Source organism: Neovison vison, chromosome 3, assembly GCF_020171115.1.
Source record: "Neovison vison isolate M4711 chromosome 3, ASM_NN_V1, whole genome shotgun sequence".
NCBI classification, from domain to species: Eukaryota; Metazoa; Chordata; class Mammalia; order Carnivora; family Mustelidae; genus Neogale; species Neogale vison.
Window position 1 is genome coordinate 213,893,333 of NC_058093.1, and position 26,670 is coordinate 213,920,002.

At 51.9% G+C, this 26,670-nt stretch overlaps 2 protein-coding genes across 5 annotated transcripts in view; one reads left to right on the plus strand and one right to left on the minus strand.

Annotated features, from left to right (window-relative positions):
- The window catches only part of SMARCB1 (SWI/SNF related, matrix associated, actin dependent regulator of chromatin, subfamily b, member 1), a 37,475-nt gene extending 19,089 nt beyond the window's left edge, over positions 1 to 18,386 (plus strand). For both annotated transcript variants that reach the window (XM_044243797.1, XM_044243798.1), the window contains exons 6-9: positions 4,366 to 4,532; positions 10,128 to 10,318; positions 17,513 to 17,644; positions 18,040 to 18,386. In XM_044243797.1, coding sequence (XP_044099732.1) covers positions 4,366 to 4,532; positions 10,128 to 10,318; positions 17,513 to 17,644; positions 18,040 to 18,079 — 530 coding nt within the window. In that variant the 3' untranslated portion in view covers positions 18,080 to 18,386. The remainder of the gene's footprint in view (positions 1 to 4,365; positions 4,533 to 10,127; positions 10,319 to 17,512; positions 17,645 to 18,039) is intronic.
- Positions 18,387 to 20,267: 1,881 nt separating this feature from the next.
- DERL3 (derlin 3) lies at positions 20,268 to 22,488 on the minus strand. Of its 3 annotated transcripts, none has more exons than XM_044241072.1 (7): positions 22,364 to 22,488; positions 22,186 to 22,224; positions 22,027 to 22,100; positions 21,815 to 21,908; positions 21,154 to 21,349; positions 20,592 to 20,682; positions 20,268 to 20,492 (listed from the first exon to the last, which is right to left on the minus strand). In XM_044241072.1, the coding sequence occupies exons 1-7, from the start codon at positions 22,454 to 22,456 to the stop codon at positions 20,411 to 20,413; spliced, it is 669 nt and encodes a 222-aa protein (XP_044097007.1). In that variant the 5' UTR covers positions 22,457 to 22,488; the 3' UTR covers positions 20,268 to 20,410. The 3 variants fall into 3 exon arrangements, with proteins under 3 accessions (XP_044097007.1, XP_044097006.1, XP_044097005.1); XM_044241071.1 differs by having other exon boundaries at positions 22,186 to 22,248; XM_044241070.1 differs by having other exon boundaries at positions 22,186 to 22,251.
- Between the last annotated feature and the right edge of the window lie 4,182 nt (positions 22,489 to 26,670).

A 26,670-nucleotide genomic window follows, 5' to 3' on the forward strand; every position in this document is an offset into this window, starting at 1 on the left:
GGTTAAATCATCTGCCTTCAGCTCAGGTCATGATCCCAGGGTCTTGGGATCGAGCCCCACACTGGGCTCTCTGCTCAGCAGGGGGCTTGCTTCCCACTGCCCCCCACCCCCATCTGTTGCTCTGCCTACTTGTCTGTCTATCTTTCTGTCGAATAAATAAATAAAATTAAATTAAAAAAAAGAAAGAAAATGAGCAAGATGATAGAAACCCACCACCACCAGCAGCAGCCAGCAGTGTCAAGCATTTGTGGAACACTGCATCTGTCACAGCAAAATGCTGTCCCACTTCCTGTGGGACATATACCATACAAACCATGTCATGGGTCATAAAACAAACCTCAACAAATTTAAAAGAATTGAAATTGTACATTATGTGTTCTTCAACCAGAAGGGACTCAAGTGCTTGTAAACTCGGCAACATGTTTCTAACTAATTCATGGTTCAGAGAGGAAACCTAAAAGGAGATAAGTGTATACATGAACCTGAATGAAAATAATCACATACCAAAATTGTAGGATACAGCTAAAGTAGTCCTGACAGGGTAATCTGTAGCATCAGAGTTTACAATAGAAAAGTAGAAAATTTAGAATCTAATCTAAGCTTCTGCTTCAAGAATTAAGAAAAAGAAGAGCAAAATAAAACCAAAGCAAGCAGAAGGCTGGGCTTAATAGAGCAGAAATCAAACAACATTAAAAACAAAAACAATGGAGAAAATTAATGAAATACAGCTGATACTTTGAAAAGCTCAGTAAAATTGACACACCTAGCAGGACTAACAACAAAAGATGAAAACAAAAATTATCAAGTTCACTACAGATTTGGTAGATATCAAAAGGGAGTACCACAAAAGCTCTACACACATAAGTTTGACAATTTAGACAAAATGGAGCAGTTTCTTGTAAAACTAACACAGTTCACTCATTATCAAATAGATAATTTGAATTGCCCTATCACTATTAAGAAATATGATTCATAATTTGAAAACCTCTCCAAAAGGAAATTTCCAGGCACAAATAGTGGCTCTGGGGAATTTTACTAAACATTTAAAGAAGAACTAACATAAATTCTCTGCAGTCTTTTCCAGAAAATAGAAGAGGAAACACTTCCCAATGAATATTACTGCCCCCCCCATGCATTTCACAAAGCTCATACCTACCTTGTTATCAAAACTAAAGACAGTACAGAAATAAATTGTAGACCGGTATCCCTAATGATTATAGATATACATCTTTTTTTTTTTTTTAAAGATTTTTAAAAATTTATTCAACAAAGAGAGAGATCACAAGTAGGCAGAGAGACGGGGGAAGCAGGCTCCCCCTGTGCAGAGAGCCTGATGTGCAGCTTGATCCCAGGACCCTGAGATCATGACCTGAGCCAAAGGCAGAGGCTTAACCCACTGAGCCATCCAGGCGCCCCATATAGACATAAATCCTTTTTTTTTTTAAAGTAGGTTTCAGGGACGCCTGGGTGGCTCAATCAGTTAAGCCACTGCCTTTGGGTCAGGTCATGATCCCCAGGGCCCTGGGATCCAGTCTTGGCATTGCTCCTTGCTCAGCAGGGAGCCTGCTTCTCTCTCTGCCTGCCACACTGCCTGCTTGTGTGTGTGCTCTCTGTCTCTCTCTGACAAATAAATAAATAAATAAAATCCTTAAAGTAGGTTTTGTGCTCAGGCATGGAGCCAATGCAGGGCTTGAACTCACAACCCCGAGATCAGGAACTGAGCTAAGATCAAGAGTCAGACACAAATGAATGAGCCACCCAGGCACTGGGACACATAAATCCTTAACAAAAGGGTAGCAAACAGAATTCAACAATATATAAAAAGAATTGTACACCAGTGACCCAAATAGGGTTTGTTATTCTGGGGATGCAGATCTAGTTAAATGTTTGAAAATCAGTCTACAGGGCGCCTGGGTGGCTCAGTGGGTTAAGCCACTGCCTTCGGCTCAGATCATGATCTCAGGGTCCTGGGATCGAATCCCGCATCGGGCTCTCTGCTTAGCGGGGAGCCTGCTTCCTCCTCTCTCTCTGCCTGCCTCTCTGCCTACTTGTGATCTCTCTCTGTCAAATAAATAAATAAAATCTTTAAAAAAAAAAAAAAAAGAAAATCAGTCTACATAATCTACCGTATTAACAGACTAAAAAAGAAAAACCAGGCGAGAGCAGTTTCTTGCAGAAAAAAAATTAACAGTCATTCTTGACAAAAACTTGAAGCAAAATGAGAATAGAGGGAAACTACTGCAATATAATAAAGGGTATATACAAAATATCCTATAGCTAACATACTTAGTGGTGAAAGACTGAATGTTTTCTGCCTATGATCAGGGACAAAACAAAGATGTCTGCTCTCATCACTCTTGTACCTAACCAGTGCAGTTGGGCAAGAAAATTAAATTGAAGACTTAGAGATCAGAAAGAAACTGTCCCTGTTTGGGGGTGGCTGGGTGGCTCAGTCAGTTGGGTGCCAACTCTTGATTTTGGCTTGGGTCTTAATCTCAGGGTCCTGGGATTGAGTTCCACGTTGGACTCGACACTCACCAGGGATTCTGCTTCAGGATTATCTTTCTACCTCTGCCCCTCCTCCTGCTCACACACTCTCTCTCTCTCTAAAATAAATGGTAATAAGTAAATAAATAAACTCTCCCTATTTGTAGGTGACATGATAGTCTACATAGAAAATCCCAAGAGATTGACAAAAAACCTGTTAACACCAATGATGAGTTTAGCAGGGTCATAGGATACAAGATAAACACGCAAAAATCAATTGTATTTCTATGTACTATTGGTGAACAGTCGGCACTCAAAACTATGTTACCATTTACATTGACACAATAAGAAAAGGAATACTTTGGGGGCACCTGGGCAGTGCAATTGGTTGAGCAACCAACTCTTTGGCTCACGTCATGATCTCAGAGTTGTGGCATCAGGCTCCACATTCAGCATGGAGTCTGCTTGGGATTCTCCCTCTACCCCCATGCACATACATGAGATCTCCATCTCTAAAAATCTTTTAAAAAAGAAAAACAGTACTTCGGTGTAAATCTAGCAGACATTTACAGGACTTATACACCAAAACTAGAAAAACGCCAATAAAACTAATTAAAGAAGATTGAAATAAATGGACAGGCATACCATGTTCAGGATTAGAATACTCAAGATGTCAGTTCCCCTAAATTGATCTGCAAGTTGAATGCAATTCCTGTGAAAATTTCAGCAAGACTTTTTGTATATGTAGACAAAATTATCTAAAATTTGAATGGAAAGGCAAAGGAACTAGAATAACTAAAGCAGTTTTTAAAAAGAATAAAGTAGGAGGAATCCGTCTCCCCAGTCTCCAGTCTTAACATATAGCTACAGTAATCAAGACTGCATGTTAATCTGCAGTTCTCTCAAACTAAAAAGTTTAGTAATGTTTTGCACATTGTACTCATAGGGTGCTTCATAGGGCACTTCAGCTCTATGCTGCAGTTTCCAAAATTAGCTATGCTTGCTTGCTATATGAGTTACTGATCTTACTGGCTGAGTTCTGGGTCTGTCCTGGGGGTACTGTTAGGATGGCTGGTCTCTAGCCCTTCTGGGCTAGTGAGGAAATAGTAGGGTAAGTTGTTGAGCAGACCTGGTTCCTGATGATGGAATCATGCCATGTACCAATAAGGGGATGCATCCTTTCTTGTCTGTGGCTCATCCCAGAAGTGGTGCATGGCCATTACAGTTTGGGTTACAACAATAGGGCAGAACAGAGAGAACATTTGATCTCATGGTACCTTGCTGTAACTGGCCAGTTGCAGATGGCCCAGTGCAAATTCATACCTGGTATGGCTACATTTCCAGCATCCAGGGTCCATTTACACCTGCATATTCGTCACCTTGTTATGTGTATGTCCTGCCCTGAGAGAAGCTGAAGTAAGGTCCCTAAAAAGCCACAAGCAGCCTAATATCTCAGGGATTTCTCTTTTGGAAAGGAAGTGGTGAATGATGGTATGCCAGTGGGACGCTGACCTCAAAGTGACTTATCTGGAAGGAGACTATTATTTTGGTCAGACTTCCATAACAAAATACCAGACTGGATTATTTAAACGATAATTCATTTCCTCTCCATTCAGGAGTCTAGAAGTCCCAGATCAAGGTGTCAAAGGATTGTATGTGGAACGCGGGCCAGAAGCCGGTGATGCTCTAACTTCACTTCCTCCTCCAGCCCCATCTCTGGGAGGGTTACCCACCCTCCCAGAGTGGTCATTCCCTTCATCCTCAACTTTGTTGGGGAGGTCTAGTAGAGAAGGAAGGGGATGGGGAGGCTAGGGCCAAACATGGTGAAGTTAGGTCCTGCAATCAGTTGGCAATTCCTGCCCTTTTTCCTGATTTCAGAGAAGCTGATGACCCCTGAGATGTTTTCAGAAATCCTCTGTGATGACCTGGATTTGAACCCGCTGACATTTGTGCCAGCCATCGCCTCTGCCATCAGACAACAGATAGAATCTTATCCCACGGACAGCATCCTGGAGGACCAGTCAGATCAGCGTGTCATCATTAAGGTGGGCAGTTCTTCACCCTGCTCCAGAGCCTGTCTTGTCCTGGGTGGTTATAGGGTGCTGAGAGTACATTGAGTCTTTGAACCTCCTTGGCCTTAGGGTCCATGCTGTGGAATTGGACTTCTGGAAAGCTATCCTAAAGGTAGCATGTGACTCTACCCCAGGAAGGGTTGTGGCTGTTTTCTCTGAGTAAGAGATGTATTCTGGGTGTATTCAGGGCATTGCCAGGTGTTGAGCAGAGCCCGAGTGGTACAGAGGAGATGAAGCCAGCTGACAGGCAGAATAGGGAAGCCCACAGTGAGATGGACAGCAGTGCCACATTCTTCCTGTGGACTGGCTGGGTCAACCACACTTCCCACTATCTAGTAACCCACTTATAGTTCTGGAGGAAGATGTTGCCTTACCCATTGTTTTGTAGGTGAAGAGCTTGCCACATGAAGAGGTGAAATCACCTGTCTCATACTGCCCAGCTGATAAGTAGTAGTGCTGAGATTTGGGCCTAGGCCTGCCTGCTATAGCACCTCTGTGGTGTGAGGTGTTATTTCATTGTGGCTTTGATTTGCATTTCTGTTAATTAGTGATGTTGAATATCTATCATGTGCCTATTGGTCAACTGTAGATCTTTAGAGAAATGTGTTCAAGTTCTTTGCCTTTTTTTAATCAGGTATTTTGTTCTTTTGTTGTTGAGTTTAACAAGTTCTTTATATATTGTGGATATCAGCACTCTATCAGATATGTGATTTGCAAATATTTCATCCTGTTCTGTAGGTTGCCTTTTTATTCTTTTTTTCTTTTTAAATTTTATTTATTTATTTGACAGAGAGAGATATCACAAGTAGGCTGAGAGGCAGGCAGAGAGAAGAGGGGAAGCAGGCTCCCTGCTAAGCAGAGAGCCCGATGTGGGGCTGGATCCCAAGACCCCAAGATCATGACCTGAGCCAAAAGCAGAGGCTTAACCCACTGAGCACCCAGGCGCTCTGCCTTTTTACTCTTTTGATGGTGTCCTTTGATACATAAAAGTTTTTATTTTGATGAAGTCCAGTTTGTCCTTTAATTTGTTCCCTGTGCCCTTGGTCTCATATCTAAGAAATCACTGTCAAATCCAATGCTATGAGGCTTTTTTCTGTTTCCTTTTAATATATTTATAGTTTTAGCTCTTACATTTGGGTTTTTCATCCATTTTGAATTAATTTTTATATATGGTGTCAGGTAAGGGTCTAACTTAATTCTTATGTATGTGGATAGCCTGTTTTCCCAGCATCATCTGTGGAAATGACTTTCTTTTCCACATTGAATGCTATTGGCACAGTTTGTCAAAAATAATTTGCCTGTATATTTGAGAGTTTATTTCTGGGAATTCTTTTTTTTTTTTTTCTTTTAAGATTTTATTTATTTACTGACAGAGAGAGAGAAATCACAAGTAGGCAGAGAGAGAAGGGGAAGCAGACTCCCTGCTGAGCAGAGAGCCTGATGCAGGGCTTGATCCCAAGACCCTGAGATCATGACCTGAGCCCAAGGCAGAGGCTTAACCCGCTGAGCCACTCAGGCACCCCTATTTCTGGGATTTCTGTTTTGTTGGTCTGTGTGTTTGTTTTTATGTCAGTACCACACTGTTTTGATTACTGTAGTTTCTGAAATTAGGATGTGTGAGTCTTTCAGCATTGGTCTTCTTTTTCAAGATTGTTTTTACTCTTCAGGGTCCCTTAGATTCAGTTCAAGATTGATTTTTATTCTGTTTCTGCAAGAAACATTGTTCAGATTTTGGTAGAGATTGCAATGAATTTGTAAATTGCTTTGGATAGTCTAGACATCTTAATAATACTCTGTCTTCCAGTCCATGAACATGGGATACCTTTTCATTTATTTATGCTCTCTTTAATTTTTTTGAGCAGTTTTTGTAATTTTCATCATACAGGCATTTCACCTCTTTGGTTAAGTTAAGTCATAAGTATTTTATTCTTTTTGATGCTGTTCTGAAAGAAATCGTTCTCGATTTGTTTTTTTTTTTCAGATTGTTTATTCATGTATAGAAATGCAGCTGATGAGTTGTATGTTGACTTTGTATCTTGCTGCTTTGTTGCATTTGTTCTAACAGTTTTTTTGTATGTGATCTTTAAGGTTTTCTATGTATAAGATCATATCCTCTATAAATAGAAGTAACCTTCACTCTTCCTTTTCCAATTGGGATACCTTATTTCTTTTTCTTGGCTAGAAATTCCAGTATTCTGTTGACTAGAAATGACAAGAGCAAGCTTCCTTGGCTAGTTGCTGATCTTAAAGGAAAAGCTTTCTGGTGTTACCATTGAGTATGATGTTCACTATAGGTTTTTCATATGTGGATTTTATTAGTTGAAGTTTTTTTCTTTTTGTAGTTTGTTGAGTTTTTTGTATGAAAGTTTGTCAGATTTTGTCAAATGCCTTTTCTGTATTAATTCAGGTGATCCTGTGTTTTTTGTTTTTCAGTCTGTTAATATGGTGTGTTACATTGGTCAGTTTTTGTTTTGAACCATCTTTGCCTTGCTAGAATAAATCCTATTTGGTCATGGCATATAATTCTTTTAATATGCCACAAAATTCAGTTTGCTAGTATTTTGTTAAAGATTTTTACATCAGTGTTTATGAAGAATATTGATCTGTAGTTTTCTTTTCTTGTAGTATCTGGCTTTGATATCTGGACAACAAGCTATGAAGTGTGTTCTTTCCTCTTCAGTTTTTTGACAGAATTTTAAAAGGATTGATGCTAGTTCTTCTTTCAGTGTTTCATAGAAATCACCAGTGAAGCCATTAGGACCCAGGGCTTTTCTTTGTGGGGGAAGTTTTGTTTACTCATTCAGTCTCCTTACTAGTCAATTTCTTTTCATTCTTTCTTTTTTTTTTTTTTTAAGTGTGGGCTTGAACTTGGGACCCAAGATCAAGAATTGCATGTTCTGGAGGGCACTGGGGGGCTTAGTCAGTTAACATCTGCCTTCAGCTCAGGTCATGATCCCAGGGTCCTGGAATCAAGCCCTGCGTCAGGCTCCCTGCTCAGCAGAGATCCTGCTTCTCCCTCTTCCTCTGCCTGCTGCTCTGCCTGCTTGGGCTCTCTATCTTTCTGTCAAATAAATAAATAAAATCCTTAAAAAAAAAAAAGAATTGCATGTCCTGGGATACCTGGGTGGCTAAGTTGGTTAAGTGTTTACGTTTGGCTCAGGTCATGATCCCAGGATCAAGTCCTGTGTCAGGCTCCCTGCTTCTTCCTCTCCCTCTGCCTCTGTGCTCTCCCTCTCTCTCTTTCAAATAAATAAAATCTTTTTTAAAAATTAAATTAAATGTAAAAAAAAATTTAAAAACTGCATGTGCTACTGATTGAGCCAGCCAGGTGCCCCACTGGTTAATTTCTTTTGAGAGAAATACGAATCTGTTTTTCTTAACCCATTCTAGTTTCGTATTTTGGCTGGCCAAGCAGCAGAGAAAGGGCATGACTGAGAGGGAAGGGGAACTTCACAGAGAAATGGGGGCAGTGGGAGCCTCACCTGCATTTTCATGCCTCGTCTCTCATCTCTGAAGGATGTCCCTGAGGACTCTGCCCTGTGCCAAGTCTTCGAATCCTCGCCTATAACTATAACCATAGTGGGGAAGTGGCCTTAGGGATTTAGCCACACCCACCAACATTTTCCAAATTGTTGGGGTTGGACATGAATAGGGTCCTCATGAGTCTGACCAGCTGGCTTCCTGGTATTTTTTCCTCAGGATTTTTGGGTGTGTGTGTTGTTTCAAATCCTCGTGGAGCTTATGGGCAGCCGTATAGGAAGTTGTCAGGCAGTTGAAAATCTGCTGAGGGTTGCCACCATCTCTCCTGACCAGAGGCTTTCTTGGCAACTAGGCAGCTGTGGGGCCCCTTCAGGCCCTCCATCCCACCTGTCGTCCCCACTCCCCACCTCAGGTGGTTTCCTGCCCGGCTCTGACACAAAGGCTTGCTAGCACTAAGGTCGGACACAGCTGGCCCAGGGAAGTTTTGCTGCTCAAAACATTCCACAGGGCTTCCAGATCCCTTTGTGGAAACTGGAGCCCTTAGGAAACTGGAGCCTTCAGGCCCAGCTCTGCCTAAGATCCTTCTCTCCAGGGAGCCCCATGGTCTGCTCTCTATGTCCATTCAGTTCTTCCTAAAATGCTGCCTTCCCCTAGGAAGCCTCAGCCTCCATTCACTGGGTAGACTGCCCACCCCAGGAACTGTCATCTGGTGGACTTGCCTTCTGTCTCAAATAAGGGCTGGTCCTCGGGAGAGTCAGGGATCTCCAGCAGTTTATTTTTACTGTTGTATCTCACTATTAAGTCAGAGGCTAGTCGAGCGCCCACATCACTAGTCGAGCGCCATTTCACTTGCTTTGGTGTCTCTTCCCCAGCTGGAATGTCAGCGCATGAAGATGGTTTTTTGCCGGTAATACTCACCTTTCTGTTCCCTGTGCCTCTCCTTGACGACACACAATCTGTATTTTTTAATAGATGCAAGTGTTAATGACCAGTTATTGGCAGGGGACAGGCCCCCAAATTTGCGCAGTTCTGCCTGGTGGCCAGGAGGACTCCAGCCATTGCACCTGGGGCAGGGCCTGCTTGGGTTGCGTGGGAATCGCTACACCCGTTGCTCCTGTTTGATGTTTTTCTGTGGGTTGCCTGCTGTTTCCCATCTTTTTGGTCCCAGCATGCCCTTGGGGCTCACTGGGCATTAGGTTCCTGTTAGGGGAAGAGGCAGCTCCAGTATGAGCAGAACATGGAAATGGGAAAAGATGGGGCTTGTTTGCAGTGAGGGAAAAGTGGTGTGTGGGGTACAGAGGTGCAAGGCTTTGTGAATGGGGAGAGGGAGTGAGGTCCCATGCTGCTCTGAGGGCAGCAGGTGGTCCCCGAGCAGTGGCCACCCTGATCTTTGTCTTAAAAAGCTGAGCACGCAGGGGTAATAGCATGGATGGGCAGGTGCATGGTGGCCTGCTTAGCTGGAGAGCAGTAAGGGGTGGTCCCAACCCCACAGAGCCATAGGAGGACCCTCGTGGGCACAGTGCGCAGAGAACACAGCCAGACCCTGATGAGTCCTTTCTGTTTCAGAGCAGGCCTGCTCATTTGTGGCGTGATGAGTAAAGGTAGGGGTTCTGAGTGCAAGTGTCAGTGGGGAGCTCCTGTGGCTCAGGCTGTGTCCCATCTCGATCTGGGGGCTGCACAGCCACGGCCCGGACCCTCTCCTGGCGCCAGGTTGCATGTCAGGATGTTTGCTGGGAGCATGGTGGGCTGGGCTGGCTGTGAGCCTCTGCTACCTGCCCCCAGGCTTTGCGCTATGGGCTGTTCGAGTGGGATGTGGGTCTGTGATCACACTTACTAAGCAAGATGGGTGACTCTGCCAGGTCTTAGCCACAACCCCTCAGCAGGTATATGGTGTCATCTCCGTTATCTAGATGAGAACCTGTGTGGCCAGAAGGACAAGGGCCAGCCCTGGTTCTCAGCTAGCAAGCTGTGGGCAAGGTCCAGCCTGGCCCGGCGGCTCCCCAGTCAGCTCTCTCACCTCTTCGAGGCCTCCCGAGGTTGGGAGTGGTTCTGACTCCTCTTCCTTGTGTTCTTTGGTTCTTGCCCCAGCTGAACATCCACGTGGGAAACATTTCACTGGTGGACCAGTTTGAGTGGGACATGTCGGAAAAGGAGAACTCACCAGAGAAATTTGCCCTGAAGCTGTGCTCGGAGCTGGGGCTGGGCGGGGAGTTCGTCACCACCATTGCCTACAGCATCCGGGGACAGCTGAGCTGGCATCAGAAGACCTATGCCTTCAGGTAGGAGACCAGATGCAGCCCGCCCTCATTCCTTTGCAAACCTGTTAGGGGGAAAAAACATCTCCCTATGTTCGGTGATGCTTTCGGGTCTCTCTGGAGCCTTGGCCAGCTTAGCAGCCTTTTGGTGGCTCACTCCTCCTGCCTCTTGTGTGTCAGCGGCAGGGCTCCCCATCCTCATCACGGTGGGGGGTGATTCTATCCCCTCTGTACCCAGTAGTGCCCCCCTCAACTGCCTAAGGCCACACTCTACTGCCCCGCCACCTCTGTGATTTTGCCCAGACTCTTCCCTCCATCGGGGGTAGACTGCCCACCCCAGGAACTGTCATCTGGTGGACTTGCCTTCTGTCTCAAATAAGGGCTGGTCCTCGGGAGAGTCAGGGATCTCCAGCAGTTTATTTTTACTGTTGTATCTCACTATTAAGTCAGAGGCTAGTCGAGCGCCCACATCAGCAGGACCCCATACTGGGCGTCGTGAAAGATAAAGAGTCATATCCAGGCTGCCTATGAAGGTGGAAGTGTAAACAGAACATTCCAGTCCTGTGTCCTTTGTGGCAGTGTGGGGGTGGACCAGGGGATGGTGGCTTCTGGAGAGGCAGATGTGGCTTTCCCATTGATGGTGGCCCCGGAGTGCAGAGTACAGGTTTGGTAGGGGGTGGGGTTGATGAGTGATCACGGGGAGTAGAGATTGCCCGCTGCAGAACTGTTCCCTGAGCTCCTTTTCCCCTTGGGAAAGTGCAGTCTGTGGGTAGTGATGAGTATCCTGCATCAAAACAGGATGTTAGCATTTATTCTGCTCATAACTGTCGTTGTCTACATTTGGCAATTATTACTCAGGGACGGCAGCTTAAAATGGCCCATGAGGAGCCAGTGCGAAGGTCTTTTGGCAAAGATATGACAGTTAACGGAGCTCTTGAGTATGTTTGTGTCTCAGCTGATTTTCCCAGAAATCCCAGGAGACTGACTGCTTTCTGACTGGTTCCTGTAAATCTGAGCAAGAGAGAAGGAATGACCATACACTTTTGGGCCTTGAGGATCCTGGCCCTGGGAAACCACTGAGCTCCCGGGGGGTGTCCAAGCGCCGCCTGCACTCCCAGCATCTGGGCTGGGACAGCACATGTGTCCCCTCCCATAACCTCCCAGCAGCCCTGCCGTCCAGGTGGTCCTGCTGCACAGACAAGGTCCAGGCCCTGCCTGGGAGGAGGCATCCATGAGCTGCAATGTGGCGGCGTCTGACCCTTGTGAGAGTCCGGCTGGAGGTGCGGGCCTACATGTCCGTTCGTGCTGTACCTAAGCCAAGGCCAATGGGCCTGATAGACCGATCTGGGGTGGCCTCACTTGCTGGAGTGCCCCTCTCCAGGTCCTGGGAGGTGGTGATGTGGTACAGGTCATGGGAGTGACACCGATGCTAGATACCTCATCCCCCAGATGCTGATCAGGTCAGAATCCACATTCTGACCAGCAGATGCTGTGGACTGGGGGTGCTCAGAGCAGGAAGACCCTGAGGGTGGTGGCGTCCTCCTGCTCTTATCTCGGGGCGATCCCAGGTAACCTCCCATAGCCCCTGCCGAGGCTTCAGGCCGTTGGTGGTGTGCCAGACAGCTCACAGAGCAGGCCCCCTTGGGAGTCCCTGCTGGCGGCAGGTCAGGACTTATAGACGGCCCCCACACCCCCATCTCAGAAGCCACTTAATAAGTTCCAGCTGGCTGGACGGGGAGCATTCCAGAGCCCCAGCCCGCTGCGATCTGCAGGCTGTCATGCTGAGTGTGCAGGTTTCTCGTCCTGGGGGTGGAAGGCAGGTCCGCTGACTAGAGACTGGGGTAAGCACATACCCCCTTCCCAGCAGCCCCAGCAGGCCAGGCCGGCGGGACGCAGCCTGTCTGGATCTGAGAGACACCCCAGTGTCTCTTTTGTATTGGGACGGCTGCTTGTGATTTCCCAGCTGACCAGGCCTCCTGCACTCCTCATGCTAGGCCTGGCCTGTCATGTGTGCTGGGTGCGGTGTGGGCATCTGGACTCTAAAGAGAGTTTGCAAGACAGGGATGGGAGCTTAGGGTCAGAAGCTGGCTTGACGTAGGCTTCATCGTCCAGCGGACGACTGTGGCCTTCTAAAGCAATCAAGGGAAGGGACTGCAACTTCTGTCTCTTGCCTCTAACCCACATTGTCACCACTGCACCATGTCATCCTTTGGGAGCTCTGACCGCTCTTGACTCTCCTCAGGGAGCCGGGTATCAGTCAGTCTTTCTGGAGGAAAGGCTGTGTAGTGGGAGTAGAGTGGGCTCTCAACATCCCCAGGGCCAGGGGCCACTTGGTCTGTGGAGGGTGGGATCAGGAGCCCTGGCCTGGTCTCTGCTACACCCAAAGCTTGGCAACCGCTGAGTCACATGACTCCTTCAAAGGGGCTTGAAATCCGGGGCCTCCGTCATCCTGTGTTATAAATGCTCTGAATTCCCGCCAGCTGGTCCTTCCTGTCTGTCTGCCCTCTGGACCAAGCCCAGTGTCCGGCTGCGGTGCCATCTGCAGTGATGGTGGCACTGAATTGTGTCCACAGTGGAGCAGGGCAGGCTGCTGGTCACGGGGCATGTGTGAGCAGAGGCAGACAAGTCTCAGGAGCTAGGCCAGAGAACAGGCTGCTTCCCTCCAGCCATGGGAAGGGCAGGCCTGATGTGGCAAGCATGAGGAGGGAGCATGGCATGTAACAAATGGATAGGGGGCCCCAGACTCCTAGCAGGAGGGGGACAGGGCTCCACCAGGATAAGGGCCTGGGCCGACTGGCACATGGGAGGCTGTCAGATACCCAAACCTGCAAGCTGCTACCTGTGAGGAAAGTTGTGTCAGTGTAGTTGCTGGCCAGTCCCGTGGCTGCAGCTGGGTGCAGAGAAGAAATAGCACCCTGTCCAGCATAGGAGACTTGTGTGTGGCCACTGAAAGTACTGGAGGGTGCAGGCCCGGGGTAGGGAGCATGAGACCCCAGGGTGGGGAGGGAGGACAGAGTGCCGGCCAGGAGGAAGCCAGGGACATGGGGAGGGGCCAGAGAACTTGGGATCTGGGCCCGATGGGGGCCAGAGAGGCAGTGTCCCTGGTGCACATCAGGGTTGGGAGACGCCAGGGTCATTTTGGATTTGTTGACCAGGAGCCACACGGGTTCCTCCTGGAACTCTGCCCACCTGCCGGTGGCAGGCATTTGCTTGCCTGCTTATCTGCTTTGAGAACCACTTCCTGGAGGCACAGTGCATGTACGGTGCGGTCCAGCCAGCTAGCACGGGATCTGTAGGATCCGCAGAGCCCCAGCTGTCACAGCTGGCAGGCCTTTCCTCACCCTCAGCAAGCCTTGCCCCCTTTCACCATTGCCCTGCCCCCATGGCTCTCAGCCCCAGGTGACTACTGATCTGCTTTGCGTCAACTTGCCTCTTCTGGTATTCAGTATAAATAGAATCCCAGATCACATGGTCTTCTGTGGCTGACTTCTCAGTGTCACTTCTCCCTGTGGCAGCCTGTATCAGAGCTTCGTTCCTTTTGAGGGCTGTGTGATACCTTATCATACAGATGGACCATATTTTATCTACCCAGTCAGCCGTCGAGGGACAGTTGGGCTGTTGTCCCTTTGGGGCTGTTGTTAAGGGTAGTGGGGTGAGCGTTCATTTTTGTTTCGGTGCCTCTTTTCAGTGCCCTTGGGTAGGTGCTAGGAGGGGAGTTGCTGGGTCACATGATAGTTGTGTTGAGCACTTACTTGGAGGGAGGACCCGACTGCTTTCCAGAAACCACCCACCACCCCATTTTACTTCCCAGCCAGCAGTCAGGCTTCTGTTCTGGTATCTCACTTTTGAATCTAGCACTCCTAGGGCAGTGGGGTAGGGGGAACTCCGTGGTTTGGATTTGCATTTCCCTGACCCCTGATGACCTTGGGCATTTGTACATTGCTTTTGACAAAATGGCTGTTCAGGTCCCCTGTTTTTTAATAGGGTCATTTGCATTTTTATTACTGAGTTCTAAGTGTTCGTTATATATTCTAGATAGGAGTCTTTATCAGAGATGGGATTTGCAAATATTTTCTCCCACTTTAGGATTGTCTTTCCACTTTCATGACAGTGTCCTTCAAAACACAAAAGTTTTTTGTCGTCTTTTTTTTTTTATATATTTAGTTATTTGTTTTGGTTTGGTTTGGTTTTGGGTTGGTTAGTTTGTTTTTCCCAGTAATCTCCACACCCAACCTGGGGCTTTAACCTACACCTGGGAGACCCAAAATCTCATGTGGCACCGACTGAGCCAGCCAGGTGCCCTGAAACACAGAAGTTTGTGGTGTTTTTGTGTTTTTTTTAAAGATTTTATTTATTTATTAGACAGGCAGAGATCACAAGTAGGCAGAGAGGCGGGCAGAGAGAGAGAGGAGGAAGCAGGCTCCCAACAGAGCAGAGAGCTCGATGTGGGGCTCGATCCCAGGACCCTGGGATCATGACCTGAGCCGAAGGCAGAGGCTTTAACCCACTGAGCCACCCAGGAACCCCAAAGCACAGAAGTTTTAAGTTTTGTGTTTTTTTTTAAATTTTTTTTTTTTTTAAGATTTTATTTATTTATTTGTCAGGGATAGAGGGAGAGAGAGCGAGCGAGCACAGGCAGACAGAGAGGCAGGCAGAGGCAGAGGGAGAAGCAGGCTCCCTGCCGAGCAAGGAGCCGGATGTGGGACTTGATCCCAGGACACTGGGATCATGACCTGAGCCGAAGGCAGCTGCTTAACCAACTGAGCCACCCAGGCGTCCCAGAAGTTTTAAGTTTTAATGTAGTCCAGTTTATTTTTTCTTTTGTTGCCTGTGCTTTTTTTTTTTTTTTTTTTTTTTTTTTAGATTTTAAGTAATCACTACATCCAGCGTGGGGTTCAAACTCACAGCCCCAAGATCAAGAGTTGCATGTTCCACTGACTGAGTCAGCGCAGCGCCCCCACGGTCCTTTTTTTTAATGTGACACCTATGAAATCACTGCCTAACCCAGCACCATATGTTCGAAAGACTGCTCTCTCCCCATTGCGTGGGCTCCCACACCATGTAAAAATCCGTTGACCAGGAAGAGGAGGGTGGTGTCGGGTTTTGTCCCCTGCCCACTCCCAGCTGAGCAGCCATGGGCAGGTCATATCCCTCCAAGAGTCTGTCCTTCTCATTTGTGAAGTGGGCCTAGTAGTGTTTCCTGGCTTTTGTGTCATTCAAGGGCATAAAAGTGAGATCACAGCAAGACAACCCTACAAGCTGCGGCCCAGGGCCCTCTGTCACCTCAGCTACAGCCCTCCCCTACCTGGGCTCTGTGTCCCCACCTGGACTCTGCAAGAAAGTAGGAGCATCTGGGGTCCCAGGTGACCTTGAAGCCGTGATGTGGAATGGAATCCCCTCAGAGGAGGAGTGGGAGGCAAGGTGGCTCTCCCGCCTTTGTGTTTGTCCCAGATCCAAGGCAGGCCTACTGGCCCAAAGCCCATTCTTACAGGGTTGGATCGAGCAGTTCTTATTTTAGAACAAACCCACAGGAGTGGAATCTTCCCAGAGCCAAGGGGAGGTAAACAAAGGGGCCTCCAGAACCTACTCACGAGCTCTTGTTTAAATTAAGAGGAAAACATGTTTTGCTCCCCTCAGCATGGGCTTGGCGCCTTTCATGTCTGTCCTCCCAAGGAAGGCGGCAGCTGGGAGGCCTTGAGGTGCGGGATGATGTTTGGGTCTGTGACTGGGTGGTTTAGGATTGCCAAACCACGGCCCTGGCTGCAGAACAGCTGTTAGGAGCTGCTGAGGAGGCTCGGCCTCGGGGAACCTCGGGTGAGGGCTTGGTGCATCCACTGGCCTCTGAGTCACCAGCACAAGCTTGGGCTTCGGGGACTAGCTTCAGCAGCAGGAGGTGAACCTGACTCCTGCAGAGGAGCCGGAGGGAGCCCTGGGCTGTGGTGAGAGCCTTAGCCCATGTCTGCTCGCGTTCCTTGAGACTCTGGGATGAGGAAAAGAACGCGAGGGAGGCCAGAGCTGGCCCTTGGCTGCTATGTGCCCACCGGACGCCCCTCTCCAGTGGGCCACACATACAACCTTGAGCACCAGTTACAGGGAAACTCTGTGACAAGGCTCCTGGCCCCTGGGGAGCCCCGTCCCAACACCAACATAGTGGGCATATGTTGGCTGGTTTAAATAACAGCAAAGCTCTGAAAAGTTCCCACAGCTGTGGTATTGTTCCTGATTTCCAGATAAAATATCAAAACCAACAATGCCCGACCAGAGCAAACAGTGTTCTGCAGGGGGGCAGACACGTGATAGGGCTGCAGTGGAGGGGGCTGGCCTTCTTGGGGTGCTGAGCCTCGGGGGACAGGTGCAGGCCACCCAGCTGGAGAAGAGAGAAAAGGGCCTAGTGACGTGGCGGTGGTGATAGGGGAAGGGGCTGGGAGGGGTCACTGTGAAGGCCATGCTCTGAGGCTTGGAAACCAAGGCCTGGAGAGGTGGCAGCTCAGCTGTGTCCTCCCTCCCATGGTGTCTGCTCCTCCCTCTCTCCCCATGCTCATGCTGTGTCTCTTTGGCAAGAAGGGGCTTAGGTGGCTATCAGAGTGGTCGTTTAGAGGCTACGGAGTGTAGTGATTTGGGGACAAGGGTGCCAGGCCCAACTGTCTACCTTAGGCAAATAGCCCAGTTCTCTGGGGCTTAGTTGGGCCAGTGAAGTGGGCTGAAGGGCAAGTGTACAGAATATTCAGGAATAGGCCGGCCCAGTGGCCTTCAGTGGGATGAGTAATTGAGGCTGGTGGGTCCTGGCCCTGGACACTGAGTGGGATAGACTGCCCTCCCCTGCCTCCCCAGCAACGCTGGTCACGGGGAATGCCCTCTCCAGGCTTATAGACAGAGACACCTCGGCAGCAATCAAGAGCCTGTTTGAGAGTGCTTTGAAGAGAGGCTGTTATTGTGGTGGGGGGGGGGCTGGCATCTCCAGTGACTCTGCCTTGAGGTCTGAGTGACAGGTGATGACTGGGCCACTCCTCTCAGGAGTGCTGTTCTGAGGAGCCAGGCATGGAAATGGCTCAGTAAGGAGGAGACAGAGGAGGTAGCAGGAAAGGCGTGGGCCTTCCTGCCATGGCCTGGCTCCAGCATTCTGGCAGGGGGCGGACACTGTTTCTGGGGACGTTTCTAGCTGCTACTCTGTGAACTCAGCAGTCACTACCCCCCACTCCATCCCAACCCGGCCCACAGTGAGAACCCCCTACCCACGGTGGAGATTGCCATCCGGAACACAGGGGATGCTGACCAGTGGTGCCCGCTGCTGGAGACTCTGACAGATGCCGAGATGGAAAAGAAGATCCGCGACCAGGACAGGAACACGAGGTATCCACACCCCCACCCCTCCAGGTCCCTTACAGCTGGCTCTGACCAAAGGCACTGTCTTGAAGGCAGGTGAGGGATGTGGTGACCTGGTTTTGTGGGGAACCAACTTGCCAAAGACAGGCCCCTGTGTGGGTTTCCCTGCAGGGAACAAAAATAAGCCCTCGGTTGGGTCTGACCACAGTCCAGACCTACACATCTGGAGCCCTGGAGAGGTAGGCGGGACCTGTGCAAGCTGGAGAGAGGGCAGACTCAGGGCCTCCAGCAGCAGACAGACACAGGCCGAGTGGGGCTAGGGATCCTCCCTCTTACCATCCATGTCCTATCTCTGTCCCCACTCCCCGGCTGCACTAGAGATCCCTGGGGGGCTCTGGGTCACTCCTTCTCTCCTCCTGCAGGCGTATGAGGCGTCTTGCCAACACTGCCCCAGCCTGGTAACCAGCCTGTCGGTGCGTGGCTCCCACGGAGCATTCAGAAGATTGGACCGCCTCTCCTTCATCTCCTGGCAAGGCAGGAGGCAAAGGGGGCAGGCCGGGGCCATCCTGAGGAGCATGGGGTGTGGGGAGGGCTTACGGTCACCCTCCCCTGGGCACACATTCCGGTTTCTGAGCCCCAGTCCCCACCCAAGTCCTGGTCAGAAAGAGGCCTCATTTTTGGATTGTGTTTTGTTTTTGTATAGGAGCCCCAGGTAGGGCTAGCAACACTTTTTAAATAAAGACAACAGGTCATGTTCCATTTTTTCAAAGTGGTAGCATAAAAATAAGAAAGGGAACGAGGAGCAGGGTCTGGCTGGGTGGAGTGTGGCCAAGGCCAGCACACCAGGCCTCTTGCCCTTCTGTGCCTCAGAGCCCCAGGCGGGCAAATGGGGGCTGATAAGGCTGCATCCGAGGCCCCCAGACCCTCAGCCCATACCCACCACCTGTGCCATCCTCCAAGGAACAGAAGTGAGGCCGTGAGGTTCTGAGGGCAGGGGGCCGGCTTACCTGTCAGCAATAGCCCCACCCTGTTCCAGCTCCACCCTGGCTGGAGCCCTGAGCCCTGCCAGCAACTCTCTCAGGTGGGTCTCAAGGAGTAAGACATGTGGAGTGGCACGCCTGCCTGGGGCTGGAGTGGGGACTGTGGTGTGTCTAGAAGGGAGGCACAGCCCTGGGCCTCTCCTCAGCTCTGCATCCTTGTCTCATGGGGAAATGTCCCCACTCTACAGAAGGCACCACAAGGGTGGCATGTGCGGGTCTCCTCACGGAGCCAAGCAGTGCTTGGTGAACTGAGCCCATGGCTGCAGTCTTGCCGAAGAGAACAGACCCCAACACCAGGCGGCTGCCATTAGCTGCTGCCGCGTCTTCCCTGTTGGGTCAGGGCAGCTCTGCTCCCCGGGTGTGGCAGGAGCATGGTGCCACCTGGCTCCCAACCTGAGCCCCACACTGGCCAAGGGCAGAGCTCTTGAGTAGGAATTGGGGTTTTGGTTGCCAGGATATAGGGGTAGATGGCCATCTGGGCTGGGGGTCCTGTGATCAAGTCCTGGAACATGACAGCTCCTAGCTCCTGGGGAGTTTGTACTCAGGCCCACTGCCCTTCATGCAGGAGTGCAACTTGCTGGAGCGAAGTTGGGCTTCACTGGAAGGCCCTGAACAATGAGGAAGATTCCAGGACTGGGCTCCCCTGGCCTTGGAGACAAGTGGGCTCCATTGCTGAAGGGTTTGCTTGGTCCATGTGCCCATGCAACTGGTGGGATGGACTGAATACTGCCCGCCTCAGCCCCTCTGGGCAACCCAGCCCAGTGCTCCTACAGAGCCAGCTGCAACTCCACACTGTTTCCCTACAAAATTAAGGTCAGACTCCATGATGAATACTTTTGTCATCCGTGAACGTGACAGCCTAGGGCTGGAGGAACGCCTTTGCTGTTGATCATCCAGGAATCAACTGTAACTATGACTAGTCTAGGGCAATGAGGAAAGTTGGCCAGGCTGTCTGGTACCCGCTTTACCAAAGAAAAAAGTGAGCTGTGGTATCAGATCAGGCTCCCATGGTCCTCAGCTACAAACATCAGGGAGAGAACTTTGCAGAACTCTGTGGAGGTGAAAATTCTAAGCTTTGGGGTTGCAGAAAGGGCAGAGGACCCCGGTCCTGGCCCTCTCCTGCACCTGACTTCATGGAGCCTTGGCCAAGTCCCTTGGCTGCTCAGCTGGAAAATGGGGCAAAGGTCCCCTTGTTGCTTGTGAGGGACAGAAAGAGTCAAGTGAGGCATCAGCCTGAGGGTACCATGGACAGGAGGCCCTATGCCTGGCATGATGGGAACATCCCAGTCCTGGCCCCAGCCAATGAGACCTGGCCAACCCCCTTGCTGCCTGGCCTGGAGCAGAGATCAGTGCAGGTGGGATTTGCCCAAGGCTCCATCAAGGTGTTGGCAAAGCTGGAGTAAGAACCCTGAGTATGCCATGTGTGAGCTCAAAGCTGCTGGGCAACTGTGGGCAGGTTCTTGACCCCCTTTGGGCCTCCCATCCTACCACCTACAATTGGTCTGAGAGGGCAGGCCAGGGTTGGTGGTCCTAGGTCAAGGCCAGCAACACCTGCCCAGCTCCGTGGAAGGATGTGGCCAGCCAAGGCAGGGAGCCAGTGCTGCGGGCAATGAGAAGCAGGTCATTCTGTTTATTTGGGTGGGCCCTGGACACCAGCCCAGTCTCCAGGACAGGTTGCTCTCCTGTAATCGGGAGTTAGGGGTAGAATGGAGGCCTGCCAGAGGCCAGGAAAACAGGCCGGCCCTGGGTAGGGTCATTGCTGCAGGGGTCCTGGCTCCTCCTCCGGGAGGGGCAGGTAATTGGGGTCCTCCTGTGGGGCATCCAGTAGCAGCTTCCTGTAGGGGGGGGCCCACACTGAGCTGAGGCCAGCGGGCGTTCCCACTGGTGCAGGGAGACATCTGAGGGAGGGTAGCAGAATTATCTCTAGCACTCACAGGAAACTGGGGGTCAGTAGCAGCTTCTTGCCTCCAGGCTGGTTGGGGAAGACGTCCTCTAGGAAGTAGTAAATGTGGCCCACAGCAATCCCTGTAGGAGAACCCTGGATGGCTGAGGCCACTCTCCACAGTCCAGAGCCCGAGGCCCTCACAGCCTACTCCCTGCCTCCATGCGCAGGCAGGTCCAGCAACCTCAGGCCCCAGAGTAGGAGTACCCAGTGTTCTGCACAGACTGCCAGCACAGGGTTGACCTTGAAGGACAGGCTTACCTGGCCCAGAAGTGGGCAGGACGTAGGGAGGGGAGGGCCTGAGAACATGGGAGGAATAGGAGTCAAGGCTGGCACCTTGACACACCTATCCTCATCTCTAGTCAGGACCCACATGAGCATCAGTACACCCGAATATGGGGAGCCCGTAGCTGGCTGGGTTGTTCAGGGGCCGGGAGAACAAAGGAGCTAGAAGGTCTGGAAGAGGGGGTGGGAGGACAGGTGAGAGTCCTTCCAAAGACCCATCAGGTACCAGATGGCCTGTTGGGGGAGGGCGGATGCACAGGCAGGCTTACCCAGCAGGTCCACGAGAATGGAGTTGCCCAACAGCAGAGAGAAACCCATAAGCGCCCAGGGCAGGAATGGTGCCTGGAAGGTGAGGAGGCCGAAGAAGTTGACTCTCACTTGGGGGTTGCGGCGGCTCCATACATACACCAACATGACTGTGAGTGCCTGGCCCAAGAAGAACAGGCTGCCCAGGAGCCCCAGCAGCTGAGCCAGAGTCAAGGTGCTGGAGGCCCTCTCCTGGTGCAGGCCTCAGAGCTCCTGCCCAGGGCCCCTCTGACTTGCTAACACCCTGGAATCATCCCTAGTTTCCCTTCCCTCATCACCCCTCTGTGCCCTTCCAATCAAGGCCACACTATGGCCTCAGGCCCCACAAGTGATCTGCCTTTCTTGTCCACCCCCAGCCTCCAAACACTGCCTGTCATTGCCCCAGTTTCTCCTGACAATGGGCATGCAGGGCTTGGCCCCCAACCACGCCACCCGGCTCCCCTGCACATTGCCCTGTAGCATTTTGTGTACGGCATTGAAGAGCTGCCACTGACATCCGGAGCTGAGTCCGCTATGTATGGTAAATACATCCTAAGCTGGAGGGAGCGACTCTGTCGCTCAATGCCAGCACAGGCTGGAGCAGAGGCACTGCGGCCTTTAGTTTCAGAGCCCGGGAAAGGATACGGTCATAAGGACACCCCCGAAAAGGAACATGAAGACGAAGTCTGCCGTGCGGCCACGGAAGGAGCCCTCCTCCAGCATGCGGCAGTAGCGGAACCTGCGGCGTCCGTAAAGGAAGTGTCACCAGGCAAAGCCTCAGTTTCCCCACAGCGCGCATCCCCCAGCCCGGCGACCCGCCCACCGCCCCACGGTTGGGTCCGCGCGGTGCAGGATACACGAAGAGCATGTTGAAGAAGAAGCTGAATCCCAGCGGCCCAAAGAAGAGGAAGTTGGTGACGAGCCTCCAGACCTACAGAGATGGGAAGGAAGGCGGGCGGTCAGGCGCAGGGCAGGCAGGGCCCGGCTGTCAGGTGCCATGAGCGGGGCCGCCTCACCTGGAACTTCCGGAACACGAGGTGTGGGTTGAAATAGAGCTGGAAGGGGCTGAGGAGCTCCAGCTGCTGCGGAACCAGGGACGCGTCAGGTGGTGCCCCCGGAACGCAGCGGTAACCACGACGACACCCCTCCCGGACTGCAGCCACGGAGATGCCCCCACCCGTCTAGCCAGCTTACCACAGCAGCGGTGGTAAGGACGCAGGCCGCGGTGTAGGCTCGCGTTACCGCGGGCACCTGCAGGAACTCGGCCATCAGCCCCTGCCACGCCATTGAAACTTCTTTGACACGCGTGGCCCAACTTGCTGCGCGCTCTTTAACCCGCCTCCAAAGCCCGCCTCACTCTCGAATTCGGCCAATCCGCGTGGGAGGCGCCGCACGCCCAGGGTCGAGGGAGGGACCCTGGGCCCGGTAACCAATAGGAGGAGGAAACGGGAAGCCGGGGGCGGGACAGGGTAGTGGGCGGGTCGGAGCTCGGGACCAAAGAACAGGCCCCACGGTTGAGCACGTGGCGGTTGTTGTGATGGCTGGCGTGGCGGCGCGGGAGAACGTGTGACCAATGAGGAACGGGTCGCTTCACGGCAAGCTAGAGAGAACCAATAGCGAGGACGCACAAGATTTTTGGGGCGGGACTGAGGTTACTCCGCAAGTGAAGAGGGGAAAAGACCGCGGAACTGCGAGACCGGAAGGGGCGGGGTCACACTGGGCGGTGGGCAAGGCGGAACCGACGGGAGTCTGGTCTTGAAGGCTCTGTGAGTCCACCTAGCGCCGCCAAACACTTTGTCCCGTCCTTCTCTCCTACTGACAGCCAAACACAGTGCCACCTGACCCTTAACAGAAGAAGCGCTCAGCACTGTGTCCAACCACCCCACCCCCGTACCCTCCTGCAGTCCACTTGACCCCACGCCGACTCCTGCGGGCAGTCTTCGAACCCAAAACGCCAGAGTAACAACACCGGCCAGAGCAAGTGAACGGGCTGGAAAGGGCCTCTTTATTTTTTTTTTTCTTTAAGATTTTATTTATTTGACAGAGAGCACGTGCACAAGCGGGGGGAGCCGGGAGAGGGAGAAGTAGTCTCCCCCATGGAGCAGGGAACCCTACTGGGGGCTCAATTCCAGGACCCTGAGATCATGACCTGTGCGGAAGGCAGACGTCTTAACCAACTGAGCCACCCAGGCACCCCGTTTTCATCATTTTGATGGAAAAGAGAAACTCCATTTATTCATTCATTAAGTCCACTGTTTACTGAACACAGATTGCGTTCCAGGCGCTTTTCTGGATGTGGGAGATACAGCAGCCAAGAAAAGATGAGGAGACAGGTAGTCATAGGCTCGTACTAATAGGAGAGCTTGTGTTCCCACGACAGTAAACTGACGCAAATAATGCCAAGACTGGAGGGTTGGGTCGTGAGCCATCACTGCAGGTGGGGTGATCTGAGAAGCCTCTGCAAACAAGTGATGAGAAAGTGACGCTTGATTGTTACTTTAAAAAGACCCCTGTGGCTGCTGCAAGGACAGTAGACTGCCTGAAGAATCAGCGAGCAGGGGAGGCTGCAAGGCACAACGGTGGCTTGGGCAGGGTGGAGCCTGGAGCATAGGGGAAGGGCGGGAGACGCTTTTGCCCATTGATGGGACGGAGCTGCGAGAGAGCAACCAAGGGTGACTTGAAGGTCTGAGCCATAGGGCGGATGGATGGTGGTGGCCTTTAACAAGATGAAAAAACGCTTGGGGAAAAGGAGAGCAGACGGAATCCCTTCATGGCCCTGTTGAGTTTGGGGCATCTGTGTGACTTCCACCTGGAGAAATCTAAGGGTGGTGTTGGGGGAGAGATTGGCCAGGCAGTCCAGTTGTGGATATCAGTCCTCTGTACACCAGTGGCCTGTGTAGTCTTGGGCCTGTGTGAAGCAAATGAGGACCTGCCTGGGTGGCTTACCATTCAGTGGTCAGAGAAGGCAGACCTGGCCAGGGAGGCCTGGGGAGGCTGGAGAGGGCTTCTAGATGCTGAGCCAAGAAAGGGCTTCAGGAGCAAGGCAGTGAGAAGCTCACAGAGATGAGGCCCGGGGAACGGTGGGGTGCAGCCGTGCCAAAGCCCCTGTGGCCAGGATACTGGAGGATAGGAGGAAGAGGAAGGTGCCCAAACAGATGTGCCTTTACCAACATGGGGAGCTCAGGTGTGGACGTAACTGTAGAAGACAAAGAATGCCCTGGACCAGGGCACTGAGGTCCCCCGAGGAGACTGGAAAGGCTGAGAACCAGCTGACAGAGTTATCTCAGGTAGATCCTGAGAAAACAAGGGGGCTAAGAAGGGTTCCCTAGGGAGTGGCTCAAGGAGTCCCCAGGGGACAGGAGCAGAGGGAGAGGCTGAAAGCATGAAAGGGCACTGTGCATTTGGCTCTGGAGTGAGAACAGGTCTGGTCTGATAAGAGTGGGAATTGGATTAACATGCTGAGAGTTTGGGTGGTGGGACCCCCCCTTTAGATGGTCCCCATTGTCCAGCAAAGCAGGCCAAGGTCATGTTTGAGGTGGGCCCAGTGGAGTAGATCCCATCTGGGTGGAGGCAGGGCTGCAGATGCCAGGGCTGGACCCTGCCAGGCAGGAAAGCCATCCCGGGAGGTCAGGTTTCATGCCTGTGTGGGGAAGAGTGGGTATTCCTGCCTCCAGGCACCCAGCAAGCTCTAGGCCCTCCACTCAGGGTCAGGCCAGGGCTAACAGGAGGGTTCGTCATTGTGGACAGGGGCATCTGTCTCCCCTCTGATTGGGGCTGATAAGGCAGGTGCCTCGCTTAGGGACAGACAGAGAAGCACATTCCCTGGGGAGCCCGGGAGGCTGGGACAGGTGGGGACATCCAGGGGAACAGTGGCTGGATTTTAGGGCAGATGCTCCCTCCTCAGAACCCTGGCTATTCTCAGAGGGGGAAACTGAGCCCCAGAAGGAGGCACAGCACAGCCTGAGGCAGACCTCCACCACCAGTTCAGGCTCTTCCCGTCAGTTGCAGGCCCAGAGCCGTTCCACTTCTCGCCTCAGACACCTGCAGACAGTTATTTAGGGAGAGGAACCCTGGACTCCCCATGGTCCCAGGGGCCTAGAGATGTGGGCAGGCAGCCTGACGTCTATGTGGCTGCTGGTCTGAAGTGGGAGTTGGGGGGTGAGGGGTGCCAGCTGGGCCCACCCTCCCTCTTGGGCTGAGGATGAAGCTGAAGGAGGGCCTGTGGTCCCTGGGCCAGGTGACAACGAGCCCTGCTCCTTAAGCTGCCTCTCTGGCCTTGCTGTGTTTTCCTTTTGACATGAACCTGGCCCTTTCAGACCCTGGGCCTCCTGCATCAGGGGGGCTTTCCCTCAGGGGCTGGGAGCTCAGTGCCAACCCCCTTCCTGCACATGGGCCCCCAACTGTGGTGGGAAGACCGCCCCCGCAACTCCAGCCAGCCCCTCCCAGGAGCAGCTGTGTCCCCGTTGGCCCTTCCTGTCTGGGTTATGGTGTATTTTTAGCACCGAATCCGGAACCTACTCGGCAGCAGCTGCCTATGGCTGGAGTGCAAGAACAATAAACCGTCCAGGTGGGCTCTGTCAGGCCAGGGCTGGCCCTCTGAGCTTGGTAGCAGATTCCAGACTTTCCAGGAATTAGCAGGTCTTTGGGGTGGATGGAAAGGGAGGAGGCAGCTTGGGGCTGAGGAAGAGTAGCATGAGCCAGGCCCATGTGGGGAACAGTCTGTGCAAAGGTCCTGAGGTGCCATGGTGCGGGTGCAGAGAGAGGCAGAAGGCATGGCAAGGAGGAGGGGCTGTATGCACTGTGAGGCTGAGCAGGGCTGTAGAGGCTGTGATCCCTGCCCCGAAGGGCAATGAGGAGCCCTCTGAGAGTTTTCAGCATGGTGGTACGTGCCAGTCAGATGGCAGCTCTCGGGAGGAAGAAGGAGACAATAAGAGAAGCAGTCATCTGAGTGGAGAAGGATGGCAGCCAGCCTGCATTAGGGGTGAGTGACAGAGGGAGGAGGTGGAAGCCACAAACCTTCGTGACTGATTGGCAGACAGGTGAGTGTCGGGGAGGGCCAGGTTTTGGAGGGAAAGCTCCCACTGGTTTGGGACATGTCAATTCAGGTGCTGTGGGGCATGACCAACTCAGGGAAGCCCTCCCTCCCTGGCCACCCCAGCTTGGTTCTCCCAGCCCCTTGTCACCTACAGCATAGGTAGGTGCTCTCAGCTCACCATGCTCTCTATCCCTGGAAGTCCTCGGTGACATTTGAGCCTCAAGAAGGCCGAGACCCGTGCTCCAGTGCTGGATCTGCGGCCTGGGGGCTGGCACTGAGACCTGACCCTGCCAGGTGGGCCTCTGTGTCCCGGTCTGTGAAATGGGCTAGTGGAAGAACCCATTTGTAGAGCCTCCTTCAGCTGTAGTCTGTCCTGATGTGGGGAGTATCAGATTTCTGGGCAGGGGCCCCTTCCTGGGACATAGTTATGGCTGCCCCTCCTGCCCCCCAGCAAGGCTGGTCTCTA

What these genes read in the sequence shown, in the direction of transcription:
- DERL3 (XM_044241070.1), bottom strand. Translation starts at nt 22,456, where the DNA reads ATGGCGTGGCAGGGGCTGATGGCCGAGTTCCTGCAGGTGCCCGCGGTA. An exon ending in TCCTTACCACCGCTGCTGTG is followed by an intron (nt 22,252 to 22,363) that starts GTAAGCTGGCTA and finishes CTGGTTCCGCAG; the next exon opens with CAGCTGGAGCTCCTCAGCCC. An exon ending in TCGTGTTCCGGAAGTTCCAG is followed by an intron (nt 22,101 to 22,185) that starts GTGAGGCGGCCC and finishes CCATCTCTGTAG; the next exon opens with GTCTGGAGGCTCGTCACCAA.